This window comes from Budorcas taxicolor, chromosome 8 (assembly GCF_023091745.1).
Source record: "Budorcas taxicolor isolate Tak-1 chromosome 8, Takin1.1, whole genome shotgun sequence".
NCBI lineage: Eukaryota > Metazoa > Chordata > Mammalia > Artiodactyla > Bovidae > Budorcas > Budorcas taxicolor.
The window spans coordinates 65658080-65680247 of record NC_068917.1 but is presented as its reverse complement, the minus strand read 5'-3'; the positions used below and the strand labels follow the sequence as shown (position 1 = coordinate 65680247).

At 37.7% G+C, this 22168-nt stretch overlaps 1 protein-coding gene across 1 annotated transcript in view; it reads left to right on the top strand.

The window, feature by feature from the left end:
• Nucleotides 1–22168, top strand: part of XPA (XPA, DNA damage recognition and repair factor) — a 28533-nt gene extending 6365 nt beyond the window's left edge. The window contains exons 2-6 of the mRNA XM_052644782.1: nucleotides 1199–1309; nucleotides 4740–4845; nucleotides 8448–8613; nucleotides 10289–10406; nucleotides 22014–22168. Coding sequence (XP_052500742.1) covers nucleotides 1199–1309; nucleotides 4740–4845; nucleotides 8448–8613; nucleotides 10289–10406; nucleotides 22014–22162 — 650 coding nt within the window. The 3' untranslated portion in view covers nucleotides 22163–22168. The remainder of the gene's footprint in view (nucleotides 1–1198; nucleotides 1310–4739; nucleotides 4846–8447; nucleotides 8614–10288; nucleotides 10407–22013) is intronic.

Below are 22168 nucleotides of genomic sequence, written 5' to 3'. Positions count from 1 at the left end.
GATGCTTTCACTTTCTGGTGAATGAGGCTAAGAGGTGTCTGTAAACTTCTGTCTCCTTTTGGCTTCTTTGTCTTTGGACATGGGGTATCTTTTTTGGTGGGTTCTAGTGTTCTCCTGTCCTGGTTGTTCAACAGCTAGTTGAGATTTCGGTGCTTTTGCAGGAGGAGGTGCGTGCACGTCCTTCTACTCCACCATCTTGTTAAAATTTGAAGTCATAATAATTTTCAGTCAAGTTCAATTAAGCAGTTTTTCTTTTATGGTTGATACGTGTATGTCGTGTGTAAGAAGTTTTTGGCTACCTCAAGTTCATAAAGTTATTTTATGTTTTCTTCTAGAAGCTTTATTTTACCTTTTATGTTCAAGATTGTAATCCATTTAAAAATTGTTCTGTGTATATTGTATGCAGTAGAGTCAAAGTTCACTTATTGGAATGACCACCTTTTCCACACTGTTTTGTAGAAGTGCCTTAGTCATAAATCCTAGCATCATTTATTGAAAATACTATCTTTTTCTCATTGAATTGCCTTGGAGCCTTTGCTGTAAGTTAAGCCTTTGCTGTAAATATGTGTAGATCTCTTACAGGACTCTATTATACTGGTCTCTCTGTCTTTGTTTCAGTGCTGCACTGTCATAATTACTGAAGCTTTGTAGTAAATCTTTAAATCTGGGTAGTGTAAATTCTCTAGTTTTGCTCAGGATTATCTTGGCTATTCTGTGTTCTTTGTATTTGCATATAAGCATTAGATCAGCTTGTCAGCTCCCATTATTCCTCCCCACCCACAACACACACATGCAAGCACCTACTAGGGTTTCAAATGGGATCACATTGAATCTTTAGGTGAATTTGGGGAGAAGTGACTTTGATTTCTGTTAGTGGTGTTTTTGAGGTTTTACACATCTATTCCTAGGTATTATTCCTTAATTCTAGTTGTAGATTCTTGTGGCTGTCCTCTATTACATAATCATATCATCTGTGAATAAATGCTGATTTACCCTTTTCAGCCTTTATGCTTGTCTTGTTTTCTTGCCATATTTCAGTGACTGGGGCCTTCAGTATAATGTTGAATAGAAGTGGTAATAGTGGACATCCTTGTCTTGTTTGATATATATTAAATTTTTGAAAGTTCCTGTTTATACAAAAGGGGGGAGCATACGGGCTTACCTGGTTCATTTCTTGACGACTTCTTAACTTTTGTAGGCATGGCTAATGTAAAAGCAGCCCCAAAGATAATTGACACAGGAGGAGGCTTCATCCTGGAGGAGGAAGAAGAGGAAGAACATGCAGTTGGAAAAGTTGTTCATCAACCAGGTAAAGTGGGTTTTCAGAAAACAGATATCTGGATTGGTCATTTTGAATAACATGCATGATTTTTTGCAAACTGATGTTAAAAAATGACACATTTAGTCAGTGAGCAAGTTGGCTTTATAAGAATGATAAAATTTGGCAGTTTTGCTAGGAGATTAAAAATTAAACAAATTTGGCAGATTCATTTAAAAATGCGGTTTATATGCTTAGAGTTGATGCTCTTGGTCTTATAACAGGTTGATAGAATAAATACTTAAAATTATCTTGATAGGTTGAAATGAGAGTCTTGAACGCAAGAGATAAAATTTAGCACATTCTTTCTTTATGTTTAGAGGAAAAGTGGTTTCCCCATTTCTCAAGTATTCTTTCAGAGCTTTCTTTTTAACGGCTACATAGTATTCCATCTGATGGCTGTACCATGGCTCATTTAAATGCAGCTCTTTTGTTTCTTTTCTCTATTCTAATAATTATTACTGCAGTGAATATATTTGGAGGTAAACTTTTGTCCAGCTCTCTGATTCACAGCAGTAGGGTAACTGACCCAAAAGTATGTATACTTCTGGTAAAGTTTACATATTTAAAAAAAAGTTAAGTTAACATATATAGAAACAGTAAATAACCTAAAAGCAAATAAACAGGTGGATGTATTTGTCCAAATGAATTAATACATATTGAAGAGGGGCAGGACAGAAGGAACTAGTCCAGATGACTTATGAGCATAGTATTTGACAGTATATCCTCAGTTTGAGATAGGTGGGGTAAGGGGGAAAACTAAACATTCCTGAACTCATTTTATAGAGTGATGTGAGGGAAGCAATTTTGAAATTATTTTAGACGTATTATTGGCTCAAATAGACGAATGTATTTCTTGATGTTGGGAGCCAGCGTTCTCATTGTGGAAGAAAGGACATACAAATGTGGAACGGGAGAAGGCAAGAAAGAACCCTATGGGAATGGATCAAAATCGGATAGATTAAAATCGTGGGTATGAACTCATGATTGCTGAAACATGTATATGGGTATGCATATGTATATGTGTAAACTAATAAATGTACTCAGTAAAGTTTCAGGAAACAAAATCAATACACAGAAATCTGTTGCATTTCTGTATACTGCTAGTGAACTATCAGAAAGAGGAATTAAGAAAACAGTCCTATTTACAACTGCCTATGTATCAGAAATAATAAAATACCTAGGAATAAATTTAACCAAGGAGGTGAAATACTTGTACACTGAAAACTGTAAGACAAAAATGAAAGAAATGGAAGAAGACACAACTAAATGGAAAGACATTCTCTATTCGTGGGTTGGAAGAGCTACTACTGTTAAAATGTCCATAGTACTTAAAGCAATCTACAGAATCAGTGCAGGCCCGGCCAAAATTCCAATGGCATTTTCCCACAGAAATGGAAAAAGTGTTAAATCCATATGAACAATGACAGACCCTGAATGGCCACTGAATCTTGAAAAAGAAGGCCAGAACTGGAGACCTCACGCTCCCTGATTTCAGATTCTGTTTCAGAGCCATCCTAATAAATAAGTATGATATTGGCATAAAAACAGACACACAGATCAGTGGAACAGAAGAGAGAGCCCAGAGAAAACCTACACGTACGGTCAGTTAATTTATGATAAAGGAGCCAAGAATATACAATAGAGAAAGGACATTAGTAAGTGGAGTTGGGAAAACTGGACAGTCACATGGAAAAGAATGAAACGAGGCCACTGTCTTACATCATACAAAATAATTCAAAATGGATTAAAGATTTAAATGTAAGACAAACCGTAAAACTCCTAGAAGAAAACATGAAAGGCTCCTTAACATTGCTCTTGCTAATGATATTTTTGGATATGACACCAAAAGCAGAGGCAATAAAGGCAGAACCTTCATAACTGGAAATAAAGCTTTAAATAAATTATAGCTGATATATTTTTAAGAAATTAAAAAAAAACAACAGTTAAGTGGGACTGCATCAAATTAAAAAGCTTCTACATAGCAAAGGAAACCTTCGAAAAGACCACCTACTGAATGAGGGAAAATATTTACAAATCATACATCTGGTAACTTGGATTTTGTTAGGGTTTGGAGATTAGTGAGATTCAGAAGTGCTAGAATATTAATTGACCTTCTTGTATTGGAAGTAGGTAAGGTGAGGCAGTGATAGGAATATGTTGAACGAATTATGAACAAATGACAACTCCATTTTTCTTTCCACTGCGGCTAGTGGTAGTTCTCAGAGTTGGGGCTTGGCAGTGGCAGTCATCCTAAAGACTTACTAGTAAAACTTTCAGATTTGCTGATAAAAAGAAAACAGTTCTATAGGATAAAGATCCTTAGCTAGGTATATGAAAGCTTTTTTAAAAATTCTGCTTTACTTTACCTGGAGTAGTTTCTATAGTGGGTGTTGAGGTTGTATAGCTAAGTACAATCTCTATCCTTCAGAGATTTTCAGTCTAGTAGTGGAGACCGATGAAGAGGAAGCCGTTTACTCTGTTGGCAGGAGGTGGAATGGAGGGAGTTTCCCACGTGAAAGTGAATTCTGTATTGTCTCTCTTTTACTTTTGTTTTGCTCTTTACTGTTCTTTTCTGTGTTATATGTTGAGTCCATCTCCCTTACGTGTAAGCAGCTCCCGCATCTTGCTTCCACCTTGGGACTAATCTTTGTGCTCTCAGCATACTGTGGTAGGCTGAATAATGGCCCCCAGCAATGTCCACATTCTAATCACCCTGGAATCTGTGAATTTATTACCTTACAGAGTGAAAGGCACTTTGCCAATAAAATTAAGGTTAAAGACCTTGAGGTGAGGAGATTATTCTGGGTTATCCAGCTGTAATCACAAGCATCCTTAAAAGTAGGAGAGAGGCAGGAGAGTCTGGGGTAGGTGTGATCATGGAAGAAGTCATAGTGATATGAGAAGCTACAGTTGCTGGTTTTGGAAGGGAGTCGTGAGTCAAGGAATGCAGGTGGCCTCTAACTGGAAATAGCAGGGTGATAGATTGTCCCTCCAAAACCTCTAGAAAGGAGTGCAACTCTGCCAACAACTTGCCTGTAGCCCACTGAGACCTGTGTCAAACGTATAAACTACAGGCTGTGATAAAATAAGTTTGTGTTATTTTAGCCGCTAAATTTATAGTAATTTGTTATAGCAGCAATACAGAAGTATTAATAATACAAGTACTTTACATGTGGTTTGTGTTCAACAATACTGAATGAGTTGATAATTTTTCCCTTTATATTATTTCCTTTCTCATTTCTTTTTTCCCTTAAAGTTTTTATTAATAAATGGAAGATTACTTAAACTTTTATGTTGTCTTATGTAAATATATTTGTATCAGTCATAAAATACATTTCGTAAGCTAATACAAATGAAGGAAAATGTATTCTAATTACACGAAAAAAGGAAACTTAAGAATGAATTTTCCATTCTTTAGGACCTGTTATGGAATTTGATTATGTTATATGTGAAGAATGTGGTAAAGAGTTCATGGATTCTTACCTTATGAACCACTTTGATTTGGCAACTTGTGATAATTGCAGGTACTTATTTTTATTTCAAAGCATGTTCTAAATTACTGAAGTTTAACGTTTATGTGTAGGTTTAGGGCAAAATACTGATTTGATCCATTTGGATTCAACATTTTCATAATAATTTTGGAAGTTTCCTAAAATTTCTGTGTTTTCCATTTTGCCAAAAAATACAGGAAGCCTGTGCTTAGCAGTCATGCCATATCAATAGGAAGGATGGCCCTGGGTCTGCCGTGGATACATCCTTTTGCTTTTTTCTTTAACCATCTCCTAGTAGCAGGTTCCTAATCCTTCTCTTACCCCACCCCTAAGGATCCATTTGTTTTTTTCTTCCTTTGACCACCATGTAACCACCTTGGTCAGAGGACTGGCACACCTTCAGTGAGAGGAGGAAAATATAACCACTCTCCCGGTACTTAGAACACCTCTTTCCATTCATTTTCTGTTCTGAATTGGCAGGGAACAGAATAGATGAGGAAAAATCAGATTCTTCTGTCATTCCTTTTTTTCTCCTAGCCTTTATTTCTTTTTTTATATCACCACAAATTATCCCTCACTACTATACTTGGTTCTGTCCCTACTGCTTACCTCAGCCAAGTCCTGTGTTGGTGTCTTTCACACCTGAAGATCCCACCTTGGATTCTCACTCAGCCTCTTATCTGCTCCCTGTCCCCACTTATATGTTCAGCCCTAGATCAACTGCTCCCGTGCCTGGTGGACCTGCCCTTTCAGAGTCCCGGCTGCAGACGTTGAGAGCTGGCACCATTGACTTGTTGCCAAGTAGAATCTTTAGGAGACAGAATGGGAGATATTTCTGATCTCATGATCAGTGATGGGAAATGTTCTGGTACCCATTGGAATTATGAATCATAAACTCTGTTCCCAGTGTTTATGCATAACAGTGTCATTGATGCACGCAGTGGTTAAGGTCCACAGTGTTATCGCTTTAAGTACAGATAGCGTTCAGGAACTAAGTTACCACATATAACCTTTTTCCATGAGAAAATGGAAGCCAGTGATTATCAACTTAAAGTTACATAGTAGTCTGCTGGAGCAGGAAACGGCAACCCACTGCAGTATTCTTGCCTGGAAAATTCCACGGACAGAGGAGCCTGCTGTGTTACATGGAGTTGCAAAGAGTTGGGTATGACTGAGTGACTGAGCACAGCACATGTCTGGAAAAATATTTGAAAAGTTTAAAGATAATTAGGGATATAGCTATCCATTCGGTTTCTTTCCAACATCTTTGACAATTATAGAATTCATACAATGATAGGTTTCCTTCCTTCAGTTTATACTTCCAAATTATTTAGTCATCTTAAAGTTATTCTTGATTTTTAACTGTCCTCCCCCGTCCCTCTCCTGTCCTGTACCTACCTCTTCAGGATTCACTAGTTCAGTAAAGGACAGCTTCACTCATTGGTCGTTTCTGTATTCCATGTTTAATTCCAAATCCATTTGGTTCTCTATTTAAGGGCTTAAACCATATCCTGAATCTGTTCGTTTCTCATTCTCTGTACAATTATGCCTTAGACTGGTCCCCTACCAGCTTTTACCTGGACCGCCGCAGTAATAGTCTTCTAACTGGCCTCTTCTCCCACTTTTGCACCATTAGTCTCTTCTCCTATAGCCTTTTACTCAAGGCTTTTTAACAGTTTCTAATTCGTTCAGATTCAACAGTACATGAATCGTGAACTTCCAGATGTTCAAGCTGGATTTAGAAAAGGCAGAGGAATCTGTATGCAGGTCAAGAAGCAACAGTTAGAACTGTACATGGAACAACAGACTGGTTCCATATCGGGAAAGGAGTACGGCAAGGCTGTATACTGTGATCTTGCTTATTTGACTTATGTGCAGAGTATAGCATGCGAAATGCTGGGCTGGATGAAGCACAAGCTGGAATCAAGATTGCTGGGAGAAATATCAATAACCTCAGATACACAGATGACACCACCCTTATGGCAGAAAGTGAAGAGGAACTAAAAAGCCTCTTGATGAAAGTGAAGGAGGAGAGTGAGAAAGTTGGCTTAAAACTCAACATTCAGAAAACTGAGATCATGGCATCTGGTCCCATCATTTCATGGCTGATAGATAGGGAAGCAATGGAAACAGTGACAGACTTTATTTTTGGGTGCTCCAAAATCACTGCAGATGGTGACTGCAGCCATGAAATCAGAAGATGCTTGCTCCTTGGAAGAAAAGCTATGACCAACCTAGACAGCATATTCAAAAGCAGAGATATTACTTTGCCAGCAAAGGTCCGTCTAGTCAAAGCTATGGCTTTTCCAGTAGTCACGTATGGCTATGAGAGTTGGACTATAACGAAAGCTGAGCATTGAAGAATTGATGCTTTTGAACTGTGGTGTTGGAGAAGACTCTTGAGAGTCCCTTGGACTCAAGGAGATCCAACCAGTCCATCCTAAAGGAAATCAGTCCTGGATATTCATTGGAAGGACTGATGCTGAAGCTGAAATTCCAATACTTTGGTCCCCTGATGAGAATAACTGACTCATTTGAAAAGACCCTGATGCTGGGAAATATTGAAGGCAGAAGGAGAAGGGGATGATAGGGGATGAGATGGTTGGATGGTGTCACTGACTCGATGGACATGAGTTTGAGCAAGCTCCAGGAGTTGGTGATGGACAGGGAAGCCTGGTGTACTGCAGTCCATGGGGTCACAAAGAGTCGGACACAACTGAGCAACTGAACTGAACTGCACTGAATCCATTCAGAATAAAATTGTCTTCACCATCGCTCACAAGACCCCTGCCTATCTCTGACTATCTCCCATCACTCCTCACCATCACTTAACTTGAAGCATTCTGATCACACTGGCCCTCTTGCTTATGAACTCCATTTGCGAAGCATACTCCTATCCTAGAGCTTTTGCATTTACTCTTCTCTCTGCTAGAAATATTTTTTCTCTAGCTATTGGGAATGTTCTCTGACTTCTTAAAGGCCCTGCTCAAGTGTTCCTCACCAGTGGCCTTCTCTGATTACCCAGTCTCCGGAAATTCCTATTCCTTTACCATGCTTTTGTGTTATAGTACTTTCATCTGTCGTCATGTTTGCTTATTGATTGTCTTTTCCTAAATAGAATGTAAGTTTCATGAAAACAAGGTTTATTTTATTTCCTTTATTCTGAGAGCCTTGAACAGTACCCAGCATGTAGATGGAGAACGAATGAATGAGAAGAGCTGTGTAATTGTCTGTGTCTCCATTTTTACCTGGGCTTTCAGAAAGAGCCGACTGGAAACTCAGCTGTGCTTGGTACAGTTGGACCTTGTGTATTTGTATTCCTTATATGCTGACTTTAAGCTTTATATTTTCTTAATTATCATTTATATTTGCTATTGTCATGTCTTTTCAAATTCCTTGTGGAAAAGAGGAACTTAAGTAAAAAGAAATTCTTAAAAGGTTAAATAACATGGATCTGTTGCTGACTCATGCTTTTTAGAATTAATATTTTTCTGTTGGAATTCTTATGGTGCTAATCTGACCATGAGAGTTTTAGGAAAAAGCATTTATATATTTCTTTTGGCATGTATGCCCCTAGGTTTTGGGGCTACTTGAAACTTTATTTACTTTATGTAATGGACTTAATCTGTTTTCAGAGATGCTGATGATAAACACAAGCTTATAACTAAAACAGAAGCAAAACAAGAATACCTTCTGAAAGATTGTGATTTAGAAAAAAGAGAACCAGCGCTTAAATTTATTGTGAAGAAGAATCCTCATCATTCACAGTGGGGTGATATGAAACTCTACTTAAAACTACAGGTCTCTGATAAGTTATATTCAGTCATTTTAAACCTTGGTTTAGGTGATGTTTTAACAACGAACTAGTTATAATTAGTTTAGTTTTTACTTACCGACTTAAAAAGATCCTGTTGTTTTATTGTTTTGCATGAGTCATAGTCGTACATAATGACATTAAATACATGTTTACTTATTATGTTTTTTGATGTAGCACTTTGGAGCAAATATATTACTGTTGGGTCATGTTAGAAGTACAGTTTGGAAACTAAGGAAAGCTTGAAATAGAGAAGTCAGCCTGTGTTTCCCTTGCCCACCCACCCCCCAAATAAAATCATAAAAAAAAAATTCAGGAATTTCCTAGAATCTAATTCCAGTTTCCTGTATCTATCCCAGAATGGTACAGATATCATAATATTCTTTTTCATGCCATTATGTGAAAAATACTGGGAGGCATTGCTTTAGAGCACAGTTTGATTGGAATATACTAGAAAATCCTGTATGTTCTGATAAAGAAGCCACGTGTAAAACCAAACATATACTGAATTTTCGCTAAGTGTTGGACACTGTTGATTAAAAGATTCACTGTTATGTAACATTAAAAATGAAAAAAAAGTACTGGTATTTAAACAAACCCAGTGCTCTCTTATCACTTGGTGCTTTTATTTTACTGAACTAGTGTCATTAGACTTACTGTAGTTTTTTCTTTTCCTCTTTTGCTATAAGTCATGCTTGTGTGTACTTAAAAAGGAAATTGCAGGTACCACAGATTTATTAAGGTATTCCTAAACTTCCTTACATGCAGAGTCCAGTTCTTCTGAACCACTTTTTGACTCAGTTGTTAAAATACCTTTAAGTACATTAGTGATGCAGCATTTTCAGGGATGTTAAATTGTGGAAAATGTGGTGTTAGAATTTATGAAATAACAGTATATATCACTTTGTGTTACGAAATTTCAGTTTGGCTTTATTGATGGACATTTTGGTCCCCTTAACATGTTGTGAGAGATACCTCGAGCAAGTTCTCAGTGTGTATATTATTTCCCTAAATGTAAATAAATATTTGCAAAGAGTATTTTTATGTATATACTCTTTATAATATTTAATATGTATTATAGATATATAAAATTCAAAGGTTTTAAACTAGAATAAAGACTTTTTAGATCATTCAGCTACCAAAGTTTTTTAAAAAAAATTCATATTTTGAAGACCAAAATTAGTTGAATGGATGTAAACATGTAAACCAAGTTATTGATTCAGAAGTAGAGTAGCATTGATTGATTTCCTATGATGGGAGATTTTTAGAGATGACCTCATATTTAGATCTGCTATGGCTAATTGGTTAGCAATTTTTTTTTTTGATGATCCTGCCAAAATTCACCAAATCTTTGATTCATGTGAATACAAAAAAGCAATTGCACTCAGAGGGCAGCTTTATTTATATATACACAGGCATCCCTGGTTCTGTTGTGCTTCACAAATATGTAATCTGATTCATCATTTATTTACTGAGGGTTTCATAAGTTTAGATATAGATATTATTAGAGTTTTTTCTTATCAGTATTTAAAGTCTTTTAAATTTCAAATAAATATTTGTAAAGTTTTACTTGATCATTCTTTGAGACCTATGGATTTAATAATTATAACTACTTTACAGCAATGAATCACAACTAATTTAAATATGGATTCTGTATTTCAGATTGTGAAGAGGTCTCTGGAAGTTTGGGGTAGTCAGGAAGCATTAGAAGAAGCGAAGGAAGTTCGACAGAAAAATCGAGAAAAAATGAAACAGAAGAAGTTTGATAAAAAAGTAAAAGGTAAGTGGCTGCATTTACATCATGAAGGACTGTGCTCTACTGCTTTGCAAAAAGCCTTTAGCTAAGTTCCTCCACTTTAAAGATATAATTGAATTTTATTTTTTTTCCATGAATTTAAGAACAAAAGGCTTAAAGTTTGGGTAGGTTGGTGTTTGAGAGTCTTAAGTCCAAATCTCACAATACTGCAATTCTAAAAAAGCATGTAAGCCCTCATCTTAAAATGAATCATAGCTTTGTATAGGAATGGTAGTAGGGTCAGGCATGTGCCTCTGGTTAAGGATTTGGCATCAATTCAGTCTTAAATATGACCCACAGGGTTATCCAAAGTGATATTTCTACCAGGAAACCTCTCTAATTGCTTAACGTGAAGGAGCAATGTCTTTAAATCTTAGTCATCTAACTTAACAACTAGAAGGTACCTTCTAATGTCAGATAGTCTGTCTAATCATTTTTATTTTTATATGAAAAAAAGACCTGGAAAGGTAGAGTGACTTGTTACATAGTTTCTGGAAGTTGGGACTGGAGCCAAGATGTTATGACTGCGAGTCTGCACTCATTCCTCTGACAATACATCTGTCTATCTGTGTTACTCTCCATTCCTTTGTCCATCTGTCTCTGTATTTATTTGTCCATCCATCCATCCATGTATGCATATGTGCGGAAGTCTGTCTATCCATCTGTCCACCAGTGTATCCAATAGTTACTATGTCCCAAGCACTGTGCTGATACAAATGCTGAAATCAGTTTATCAGAGGAGAAAAACTGGTAAAGTCATCATAATGTGATAAATACTGTGATAGTGATGAGCATAGGCTGTTAGAGGAGCGCAAAGAGCACTTGTTGCTGTAGCACAGAAGCCCCAAAGAGAGTCTTGAATAAGTAGGCGTGAATGTTCTTTAGTAACCGTAGAGCCCCACTCTGGTGTCTAGTTTATATAAATAGCATATGTTCTGTGTATATACAGGGTTATACATATACTAAATCGATCCATTTAAAATGAGTGTCTTAGCCATCATAGGTAATTTTGCTTATTTTTTAGGATTTAGAAGAGGTTTTGGAGGGTGAATGAAGATAGCTGAAATGTCTTAAAAACAAACAAAAGAGCCAAAAAAAACAAAAAAGAATGTCAGCCTACTTTGTTTCTTCTTATTGTGAGGTACTGCTTTCTACCTTTTCAGTATAACAGTAATTCATGTGCACTACAGAGAAGTTAGAAAACTACAAAGAACTTATAGCCCATAATTACACTACCCAGAGACAGTCATCAGTAACAGTTTAATGTCTATTTTTCCAGTTCTTTTTTATGCATAGGCCCTTAAATTTTTTTTTATAAAAATGGAAGCACCATTGGACACTTATGAAGTTCATAAAGTTTATCTATCCTTTATCTCTGTATCTCAGTTTCTTCAACTATAAAAAAGATAATACCACCCACCATATAAAAGTTTTTGTAAGGAATCAATGAGACATTATATGTAAGTTGCTTAGATGAGAACTAGGGCAGAGTGATATCCCGTAGGTAATATAACTATGAGATATTATGCCTGTTATAAGAACGCGGCAGCTCTGCATGTGCTGCTTTAGAAGAGCACTCTTGACAGAAGTTTCACTTTTTCCCCGATAGATATTATATAATGGAGGCAGGTAAAAAATTCACTTGTATATCCTTGGGCTTACTCACATATTTGTCAGTTATTACTTTATTCTTTAATTATGGGATGGGGAGAAGAGTTTGGTGTGTTTCAAGTTTCCAATTTGACATTCTTAATTTTGATTACAAATGAAAATTTTGATATATAAATTGATCAACTTAACAGTGAAGAATAAAAATCAAAGTTGAATTTAAAAGAAGTTTATTAAGACAGATAATCTCATGATAAATACATCTTTATATAAATTATAGTTACTTAACATGCTTCCTGAATCAGAGAGTAAGCACATTTTCATGGCTTTGTAGAGGGGCTTCCGACAGCAGCCTGTGCCGTGGAAGAGGATTTCATCGCAGGATCATCCCCACATTAGCCACTGCTGTACCACAGTCTTCCGAAACACCTGTGGGGCCAATTAAGAGGATTTGGAAAGGCTTCTTTTGAAATTGGTCTTTTTGTTTAATCTCTTCCATGTTTTACCCCAAGCCTTCCTCTCTTCCAGCATCAGGGAATCCCCTGATGGGAGGGGTAAGGTACCTTAAGGGGTGTGAAAGAGGAGGGCATATTTATAGACTAATCATATATCAGCCTAAAGGCTTTTGTTAACTCCAGCTCCTTGAATCTTCTCAGCTCTTCCCTTTCAGCTGCCTCTTTAAACCACTTCCCTATGATCTTTTGGCATAGACAATAATATACAGATAAAGGAATTAAGAACTTGTACCTTCAGAGTAAAATACTTTTTGAAAAGGGTCAGTCTACAATTTTACTTAGATACTGTTTCTGTAGTTTGGTCAAGATGTTCACTAAAGGTGGCTGAATTCTGATAATTTGACTGACAACAAAAGGCATCTGTTTAATTTCTTTATTTTTTTAATAAAACAGTTGTATTAAGATAGTCACACCTACTAAATAGCATGAATAGAACATTTCTTTCAAGATTTACACAGCCTAGATAATTTTAAAAATAAGTATAAACTCAAATATAATTGGCTATATTTCTCACTATGTTAAATTTCTGCTATTAACCACCAGATGAACTACTGTGCATTTTCCTCCTCCTTGAAGAGTTTGAATTTTCCCTGAAGTTTTTCCTGGAGCTCTTAAGACTGATTTCTTTAGTTTATTCCTTAAGTGCTTACTAGAGGGGTATGTTTTCCAAGACCCTGTTACAAATCTAAGAATGTTTTTCTGTTTCTCTTGCATTTGAAAGCCTGAGTTCTCTCTGAGTTGTATAAGCATTATTCCATTGTCTTCTGGTGTTTAATGTGCAGAGGTCAATGCTGTGCCTTCTTTAATTATGGCTTCTTCTTGTTGATTTGCTTTAGAGGTTGGTGGATATGTTCCTGTCCTCCTGACTAGGCCACAGAGGGCTGAGAGTGGAGTAGACACTGTAGAGATTAGAAGCAAGGAGCTTACTATGCAGTTTGCTCAGAAGGCTCAGGACAGAGAGGAATAAAAGCAAGTCTAAAAGTTTTCTTAGTTGAAAGAAATTGGAACCTGGTTCCTCTTGGTCTTCTGATTTTGATCCACAAAGAAGCTGACACAAAGTTTACTTCTTTATAGAAAGGTAAGAGATTACATTTACCTGCTTTAGAATATGGTCTTCTAATTTAGCAATTTGAGAAAGACTTGATCTTACTAGAAAAGAAAATTATAGATAGTATGTAAGGGGTGTGTGGTGTGTGTATGTATGTCTGTATAAATTTAGATAAAGTGAAAGAGAATTTTCTCGTTGGCAAATTCAAATTGTTCAAATTCACATTGACTGTCTTAGATCTGACAAGGCAGAAAGAGAAATGATGGCATCACTGGTGCTTAGTTTAACTAGATTTTTATAAAGGCAGCGTGTGTTGGCCTTGATATTGGATGGAAACTTTGAACTCGTGCAAATACACAGAACATTCTGGGTTTGCATGGCTCCTTTCCACAGATAAGGTGGTTGTAAAGTTTTCTTTAAAGTTATACTCAGCTTTCTCTTAATACTGGTAGAGGTTAGCCTTCTTAAAAAAAAAAAACAAAAACTGAATGATTAATTTTCATTGTTTGTTAGTGTGCACTTTTTTCCCCCAAAAGAGATGGGTAAGAAAATCTCATCTGGGGGCTCCTTCTCAGTTTGTGAACATTTTACATTCTGGGCCTGTGGTTATATTTATGGGTATTTTGGGGCTTCTCTCAGGAGAGTTTGAAGGACACAGTTGCCTATCCTTGGTTTCTGGAGGACAAAATAAGATGAAAGCTTCTTACGTTTTGTTATTCCCTTGCAATTTCTCCCCCTCTAGTTACCAGTGGGCACCCTGTGTCAAAACTTCCTGCCCTCCCATCAGGTATTTGGCTGTACGTGGTCTCCCTCCACTAATTCTTTTATTTTAAGTCTACCTCATAAGCATTGCTGGGCTTCTTTGAATACAGGCTGCCTCTTTTGCAAAATTAAGATATTAAGCTGGATGAAGTACAAATTTTAGAGTGGTATAAGATATATTTTTCACTGAAACAAGCATTTAGGGGAAAACGTCTTTGGGTAAAAAATAGAAGCAGTCTCTGAAGGTAATCAGTAGCAGCAATGATGGTTACCATGAACGTTTTTGTAACCTTCCAAGAGAAGTAGTCCACAGTTTGTTGTGTTGTGAAATTCTAGGCCAAGGGGACCAGGAGGTGGGAACATGGCAAACTGCTGCTCTCTTTGCCAGTCTCAGGCTTGCAGGCCTGCTTGGCACATCCCTTTCAACGCCCAAGGTTTCCCTAGCTCTCCTGAGGCCTCAGTTCAGTTCAGTCGCTAAGTCGTGTCCGACTCTTTGCGACCCCATGAATCGCAGCACGCCAGGCCTCCCTGTCCATCACCATCTCCCGGAGTTCACCCAGACCCACGTCCATTGAGTCCGTGATGCCGTCCAGCCATCTCATCCTGGGTCGTCCCATTCTGCTTCTGCCCCCAATCCCTCCCAGCATCAGAGTCTTTTCCAATGAGCCAACTCTTCTCATGAGATGTCCAAAGTACTGGAGCTTCAGCTTTAGCATCATTCCTTCCAAAGAAATCCCAGGGTTGATCTCCTTCAGAATGGACTGGTTGTATCTCCTTGCAGTCCAAGGGACCCTCAAGAGTCTTCTCCAACACCACAGTTCAAACGCATCAATTCTTCGGCACTCAGCCTTCTTCACAGTCCAACTCTCACATCCATACATGACCACTGGAAAAACCATAGCCTTGACTAGACAGACCTTAGTCGGCAAAGTAATGTCTCTGCTTTTGAATATACTGTCTAGGTTGGTCATAACTTTTCTTCCAAGGAGTAAGCGTCTTTTAATTTCATGGCTGCAGTCACCATCTGCAGTGATTTTGGAGCCCAAAACAATAAAGTCTGACACTGTTTCTACTGTTTGCCCATCTATTTCCCATGAAGTGATGGGACCAGATGCCATGATCTTCATTTTCTGAATGTTGAGCTTTAAGCCAACTTTTTCACTCTCCTCTTTCACTTTCATCAAGAGGCTTTTTAGTTCCTCTTCACTTTCTGCTATAAGGGTGGTGTCATGTGCATATCTGAGGTTATTGATATTTTTCCCAGCAATCTTGATTCCAGCTTGTGTTTCTTCCAGTCCAGCGTGTCTCATGATGTACTCTGCATTTAAGTTAAATAAGCAGGGTGACAATATACAGCCTCGACGTACTCCTTTCCCTATTTGGAAGCAGTCTGTTGTTCCATGTCCAGTTCGAACCGTTGCTTCCTGACCTGCATACAGGTTTCTCAAGAGGCAGGTCAGGTGATCTGGTATTCCCATCTCTTTCAGAATTTTCCACAGTTTTTTGTGATCCACACAGTCAAAGGCTTTGGCATAGTCAATAAAGCAGAAATAGATGTTTTTCTGGAACTCTCTTGCTTTTTCAATGATCAAGCGGATGTTGGCAATTTGATCTCTGCTTCCTCTGCCTTTTCTAAAACCAGCTTGAACATCAGGGAGTTCACGGTTCACGTATTGCTGAAGTCTGGCTTGGAGAATTTTGAGCATTACTTTACTAGCATGTGAGATGAGTGCAATTGTGCGGTAGTTTGAGCATTCTTTGGCATTGCCTTTCTTTGGGATTGGAATGAAAACTGACCTTTTCCAGTCCTGTGGCCACTGCTGAGTTTTCCAAACTTGCTGGCATATTGAGTGCAGCACTTTCACACCATCATCTTTTAGGATTTGAAACAGCTCAACTGGAATTCCATCACCTCCACTAGCTTTGTTCGTAGTGATGCTTTCTAAGGCCCACTTGACTTCACATTCCAAGATGTCTGGCTCTAGATGAGTGATCACATCATCATGATTATCTTAGTCTTGAAGATCTTTTTTGTACAGTTCTTCCGTGTATTCTTGCCACCTCTTCTTAATATCTTCTGCTTCTGTTAGGTCCATACCATTTCTGTCCTTTATCGAGCCCATCTTTGCATGAAATGTTCCCTTGGTATCTCTAATTTTCTTGAAGAGATCTCTAGTCTTTCCCATTCTGTTGTTTTCCTCTATTTAATTTGCATTGATCGCTGAGGAAGGCTTTCTTCTCTCTCCTTGCTATTCTTTGGAACTCTGCATTCAGATGCTTATATCTTTCCTTTTCTCCTTTGCTTTTCGCTTCTCTTCTTTTCACAGCTATTTGTAAGGCCTCCCCAGACAGCCATTTTGCTTTTTTGCATTTCTTTTCCATGGGGATGGTCTTGATCCCTGTCTCCTAGCAAGCCTTTTCTCACTCTTCTGTAGCCTCTGACCTTACTACCCTTTTTTCAATCTCAGCAGTAGTAGCTGACCTCTACTTTCCCAAGTTTTAAGTTGCTTAAATGAAGTAATGTGAAAAACTATTACTAATCTGTAATCAAACAAATGTTTTATTTCACCAGATGTTGACATTTTTCCACTTGCTTTTTTCTCTTTCGTTCACACACATATTTTGGTGAACCATTTAAGAGTTATTTGCAGGCATTGTGATTCTTAATACTTCAGCATTTATCTACTATAACTGAGGACATTTTTCTAGGGACTAAAAAATACCGCGCTCAAACTGTACATTGTAACAGTGACCCAGTGCATAGTCTATATCGTCTTTCTCCAGGCGCTCCAGTGTCCTTTATAGCTTTTCAGTTGTTGGATCCAGGGGCCTATCAAGGATGATGCATATCCAGAGTCTCTTTTTTCCCTCAGCCTTTTTCTTTTATGATAATTTTTGAAGAGTCCAGGCTACCCATTTTCCGAAATGTCCCTCCATTTGGTTTATTAGCAGTTTGTTTCCGCATGATTATCTTTGGATCAGTCACCTCAGGAGACACGTGGTATCACTTAACTAAGGCAGTATCTGCCAGATTTCCCCATTATAAAGGTACCCTTTCCCCTGTATAATTAATAGAAAATCTGTGGGGTGACTCTTAACACTATGTGAATATCTCATTCCTTAAGTTTCATTCAGTGGTTTTAGCACACAGGTTGGATCTTGTCTGAGTGTTATTATTAGGGTAAATATAAATGGTGACTTTCTATTTCTGTTATTTCTACCGTTATTATTCGGTTTCTTTTGGAAAGAAGAGCTTTTTTTTTAGTAGCAGTTGGAACCATGGATTCTTATTCTCAAGTCAGTGTCACAGTCTGTCCATTCCTTGTTGTTTAGTCACTTAAGTTGTGTCTGACTCTGCGACATCAGGGACTGCAGCACGCCAGGCTCCTCTGTCCTCCACTGTCTCTAGGAGTTTGCTCAAATTTGTGTCCATTGAGTCAGTGATACTGTCTAACCATCTTATCCTCTGCCAGCCCCTTCTCCTTTTGCCTTCAGTCTTTGCCAGTATTAGGGTCTTTTGCAATGAGCTGGCTCTTCATGTCGGGTGGCCAAAGTATTGCAGCTTCAGCAATAATCCTTCCAGAGAATATTCAGGGTTGATTTCCTTTAGGATTGATTGATTGGCTCTCCTTGCAGTCCAAGGGGCTGTCAAGAGTCTTCTCCAGCACCACAGTTTGAAAGCATCAGTTCTTTGGTGCTCAGCCTTCTTTATGGTTTACTCTCACATCTGTATGTGATTACTGAGAAAACCATAGCTTTGACTATACGAACCTTTGTTGGCAAAATGATGTCTCTGCTTTTTAATATGCTATATAGGTTTGTCTCCATCCACAGTGATTTTGGAACCCGTGAAATGAAATCTGTCATTTCTTCCACTGTCCCCCCTTTTGTTTGCCATGAACGGATGGGACTGGATGCCATGATCTTAGTTTTTTTAATGTTGTGTTTCAAGCCAGCTTTTTCACTCTTTTGCCCTCAAGAGGCTGTTTAGTTCCTCTTCACATTCTGCAATTAAGAGTGGTATCATCTGCCTATCTGAGTTTGTTATTTCTCTTGGCAATCTTGATTCCAGCTTGTGATTCATCCAGCCTGGCATTTCACATGATGTACTCTGCATATAAATTAAACAAGCAGGGTGACAGTATATGGCCTTGTACTCCTTTCCATTATTCATCTTAATGCCCAGATTTGGCCAGTGGACGTCCCTTCAATCTAGCTCCTGTCTTTTAAAAAATGTTTTTATTTGGAAATGATTTCAAACTTACATAAAATTGCAAGGATAAGAATGGTACAAGGGACACCCATATATTCTTCACCTAGATTTACCTAATGTTGACACTTTATGCCATTTGCATTCTTTTTGCACATTTCTTTTTATGAACCGTTTAAGAGTAGGTTATGTACGTTGCCAGCCTTTTTTATCCCTAAATACTAAAAATGCAAATTTCCTAAGAATAGGAAGATTCTTACAAAAGTATAGTATCTATATTTTTATTTAGTCATCCTTATTCCAGTTTTGTTAGTTGACCCAATTATGTCCTGTGTAGTTTATTCATTCTAGTATAAAATCTAGTCTAGGACCAGGTATTGGCTTTAGGTACCAAGTCTTTCTAAATTTCTTTATTCTGGAATATTTTCATAGCCTTTATCGTTTATGACACTGGCATTTTTGAAGAAGTCTTTCCCCTTCCTCTATCTTTTTTACAGTAATATTTTTCACGTGGGGTTTTTCTGATGTTTCCCGATGGTCAGATTCAGGTTATTCATTTCAGGTTGGATAGTATATAACTGATGTGACTTTTCCAGGGTATCACGTCTGGAGGCATGTGATATCCATCTGCCCTTAGTGGTGATGTATTTATTTTTTATTTGATAGGCAAAAGTCCTGTAAGACCATGTAAGTACCTGCTTCTGTTCAACACTCCCCTTAAGTTTAGCATCCATCCATGGGTGGTTCTTGCCTGAACCTAGGATGATGGTTGCAAAAACTGTTTTCTAACTTCAGCACTCATTCCACATTTAACACATTGCAAGTCAGCCCTGATAGCATCCTCTCCCCTACTTATTTGTTACTGGTGTGGATTCATTAATTCCTGTTCTTCTCAGTGGCTTTTGGTTAATTTCTGTCCTTAATTATTTTGGTGCTCAAATTGCCTCAGATTTGGGCCAACAGAAGTATCTCCAGTCCAGCTCTTGTGTCCTTTTGGCATGTCTTCATCATTCTTTGAGCACATCTTTCTAGCTCAAAACACGCATATATGTATCAGTTGAGTTTAGTCACTCCGTCCTGTCTGACTCTTTGCAGTGTCCATTCAGTCAATGATGCCGTCCAGCCATCTCATCCTGTCATCCCCTTTCCCTCCTGCCTTCAATCTTTCCCAGCATCAGGGTCTTCTCCAGTGAGTCAGCTCTTCACATCAGGTGGCCAATATATATACATTATGTACCTATGAGTTCACACCCAGTTCTAATCCAAAATTTAGGGTTTATTCTGGTTTTCTCGCTTTCCTTACTTGTAACTCCTTTCTCTGACAGTCAGAATCCTGATTTCCATTATTCTTTTTAATACATGCAGTTATTTGATTGGTGCTCCGGAATGTAACTAATTTCCCTTCATGTGCTGCCTCCTCTTTAGGAGACCTTCCTTATTTGTCCTGGGCTCTGCCCACCTACCACAGATGCTCACTTTACTTGCTACTCCTCATGGCTTTAGGACTAGATTTTGCAGGTGGAGAAAGAAGTGGCAAGAAATGAGACAGCAGGTTTTTATTAAATTTTATTACTTCCTTTCTAGCACAAGTTTTTTCAGGAATGTCTAGTAAATATTAAAGACAGGCTTTGTTCTTGTTATTATAGACCTTGATAGGTTAGCTGAAGAATGGGAAGAAAAGCCATAAAGTCAGAATAAAACATTATGTTCAGTTGTGACAATTATGGATAGTAAGGTAGATTTTTGTTCTCTCTCAAGTTCACAGAATGCTCAAATGGGGCAGAGGTTAGCTTAGTGATTGGCATGCAGTCACATTTTGAGAGTTTTTCTTCATTGGGTAGTAAAGGATAAGTGGCCAGAATACATCACAACAAAGCTGAAAAGTAGGTACTGGAACTTGAAGAAACATCTTCTTGTCATTATCCAAAAACCATGAGGCATCTGTGCAGTTCTGGTTGGCATACTGTTTATTTTAAAAATATCTCACTTTTAAAATAAGGTTCTTCAGAATATGGAAGGATATAGGAATAAAGATGAGAGTTTAGAACATGATAGATATAAACTATCTAGAAGTGTATACACTGAAGCTTGAAAGTGGCCTGAAATAGAGTGCTTTTCATACTGGAAGTGTATGAAAAGGCAGCACAGCCTAGTGGTTAAGAACATGGACTGAGCTGGACTGTGCCTCTGCCTGTTTGACCTTAGGCACAACTTATGTAACCTCTCTGTGCGCTAGTTTTCTCATCTGTAAAATTGGGATGATAGTTGTACTTATGACACAGTGTTGTGAGGATTGAATGTGTTTAAATACTTAGAACAGTGCCTGATACATAGCCTTATTTGTTTGCTTATCCATATGATACAGTAAAGGCTAAACATAAAAAGATTCAAGTGGTATTCTGATACTACTTATAATAAAATGGATTAAAGAAAATGTATGATTACTTGGTGTACTTTGATTTTTAAGGCTGAGATTATAGAAGGTAATGATCATACTCTCCCTTAGGTAGGGCAGCCAACAAGACAATGCTGGATCATTGGTCAGAGTAGAAGAAATTTGCTTTTTATTCATTAAACTAGAAACTGAGATGGTATTAGCTTATTTTCTAATTAACACAAAGCATTTGGTTTCCTCAGGTAACATGCAGTGTGAACTTTAGAATGTCCTGGTTGCTTTTCAGAACATCCAACACAATTCTTTTCTTTGTGAAAAGGCTGTTTTGTATGATGTAGTAGGAAAAGTTCTCAACTTTGGAATACATGACCTGGGTTCCCCTGCTATTCATATCTTTGTTCAGTTTTCCTACCTGCAAAATAAAATGAAGTAAAACAACTCTGTAGTTCTTTCCAGCTCTTAATAGCCAGTGATTCTTTTCTTTGTTGTACTTTGTAACAATTACTAGCAGTTTGTCTCCTAAAATACTGCTGTCTTCTATAAAATAAAGAATTCAGTAGATATAAGGTCAGTTGCAGAAGCAGCTTTTCTAAGACGAAACATCAGCAGAGTGGCTGGGTTCTTGGTTTTCTAGTTTTCTTGCAGAGTTTGACTTGCCTCTTAGAGAAGCAGTTCCTGAGTGTAAGGAACTTAAATCGTTACCCTCAGTCATCCCAGTTGATTCCCCTCTCATTCTTTGGCATCCTGTTTTCCATAGTCAGCTGCTTAAACTATTCTTTGCATGTCTTCTGAATCTAGTTTCTTGCTATTCTTCTAATCCACATACCCCATTTCTGAACCTCCTGTTTCAAACTAAAACCAACAGTGACTTGAAAGATTCCACAGACCAAACTAGTGAGCTAAGAAAGTAGGCTTGCCAAAACTGTATCATTAGTTTTGACTTGTTATAAAATTAAGGCATAAACCATATTTGGTTAAACACAGCTGAAAAGCAATGGATTTTTAATTCAGCTGAATAGCACCACTGAACAATTGGCTTTTATTTTTTCCTTAGAATTACGGCGAGCAGTAAGAAGCAGTGTATGGAAAAAGCAAACAGTTGCTCATCAACATGAGTATGGGGCTGAAGAAAACCTAGAGGACGACATGTACCGGAAGACTTGTACTGTGTGTGGCCATGAACTGACATATGAGAAAATGTGATGTTTA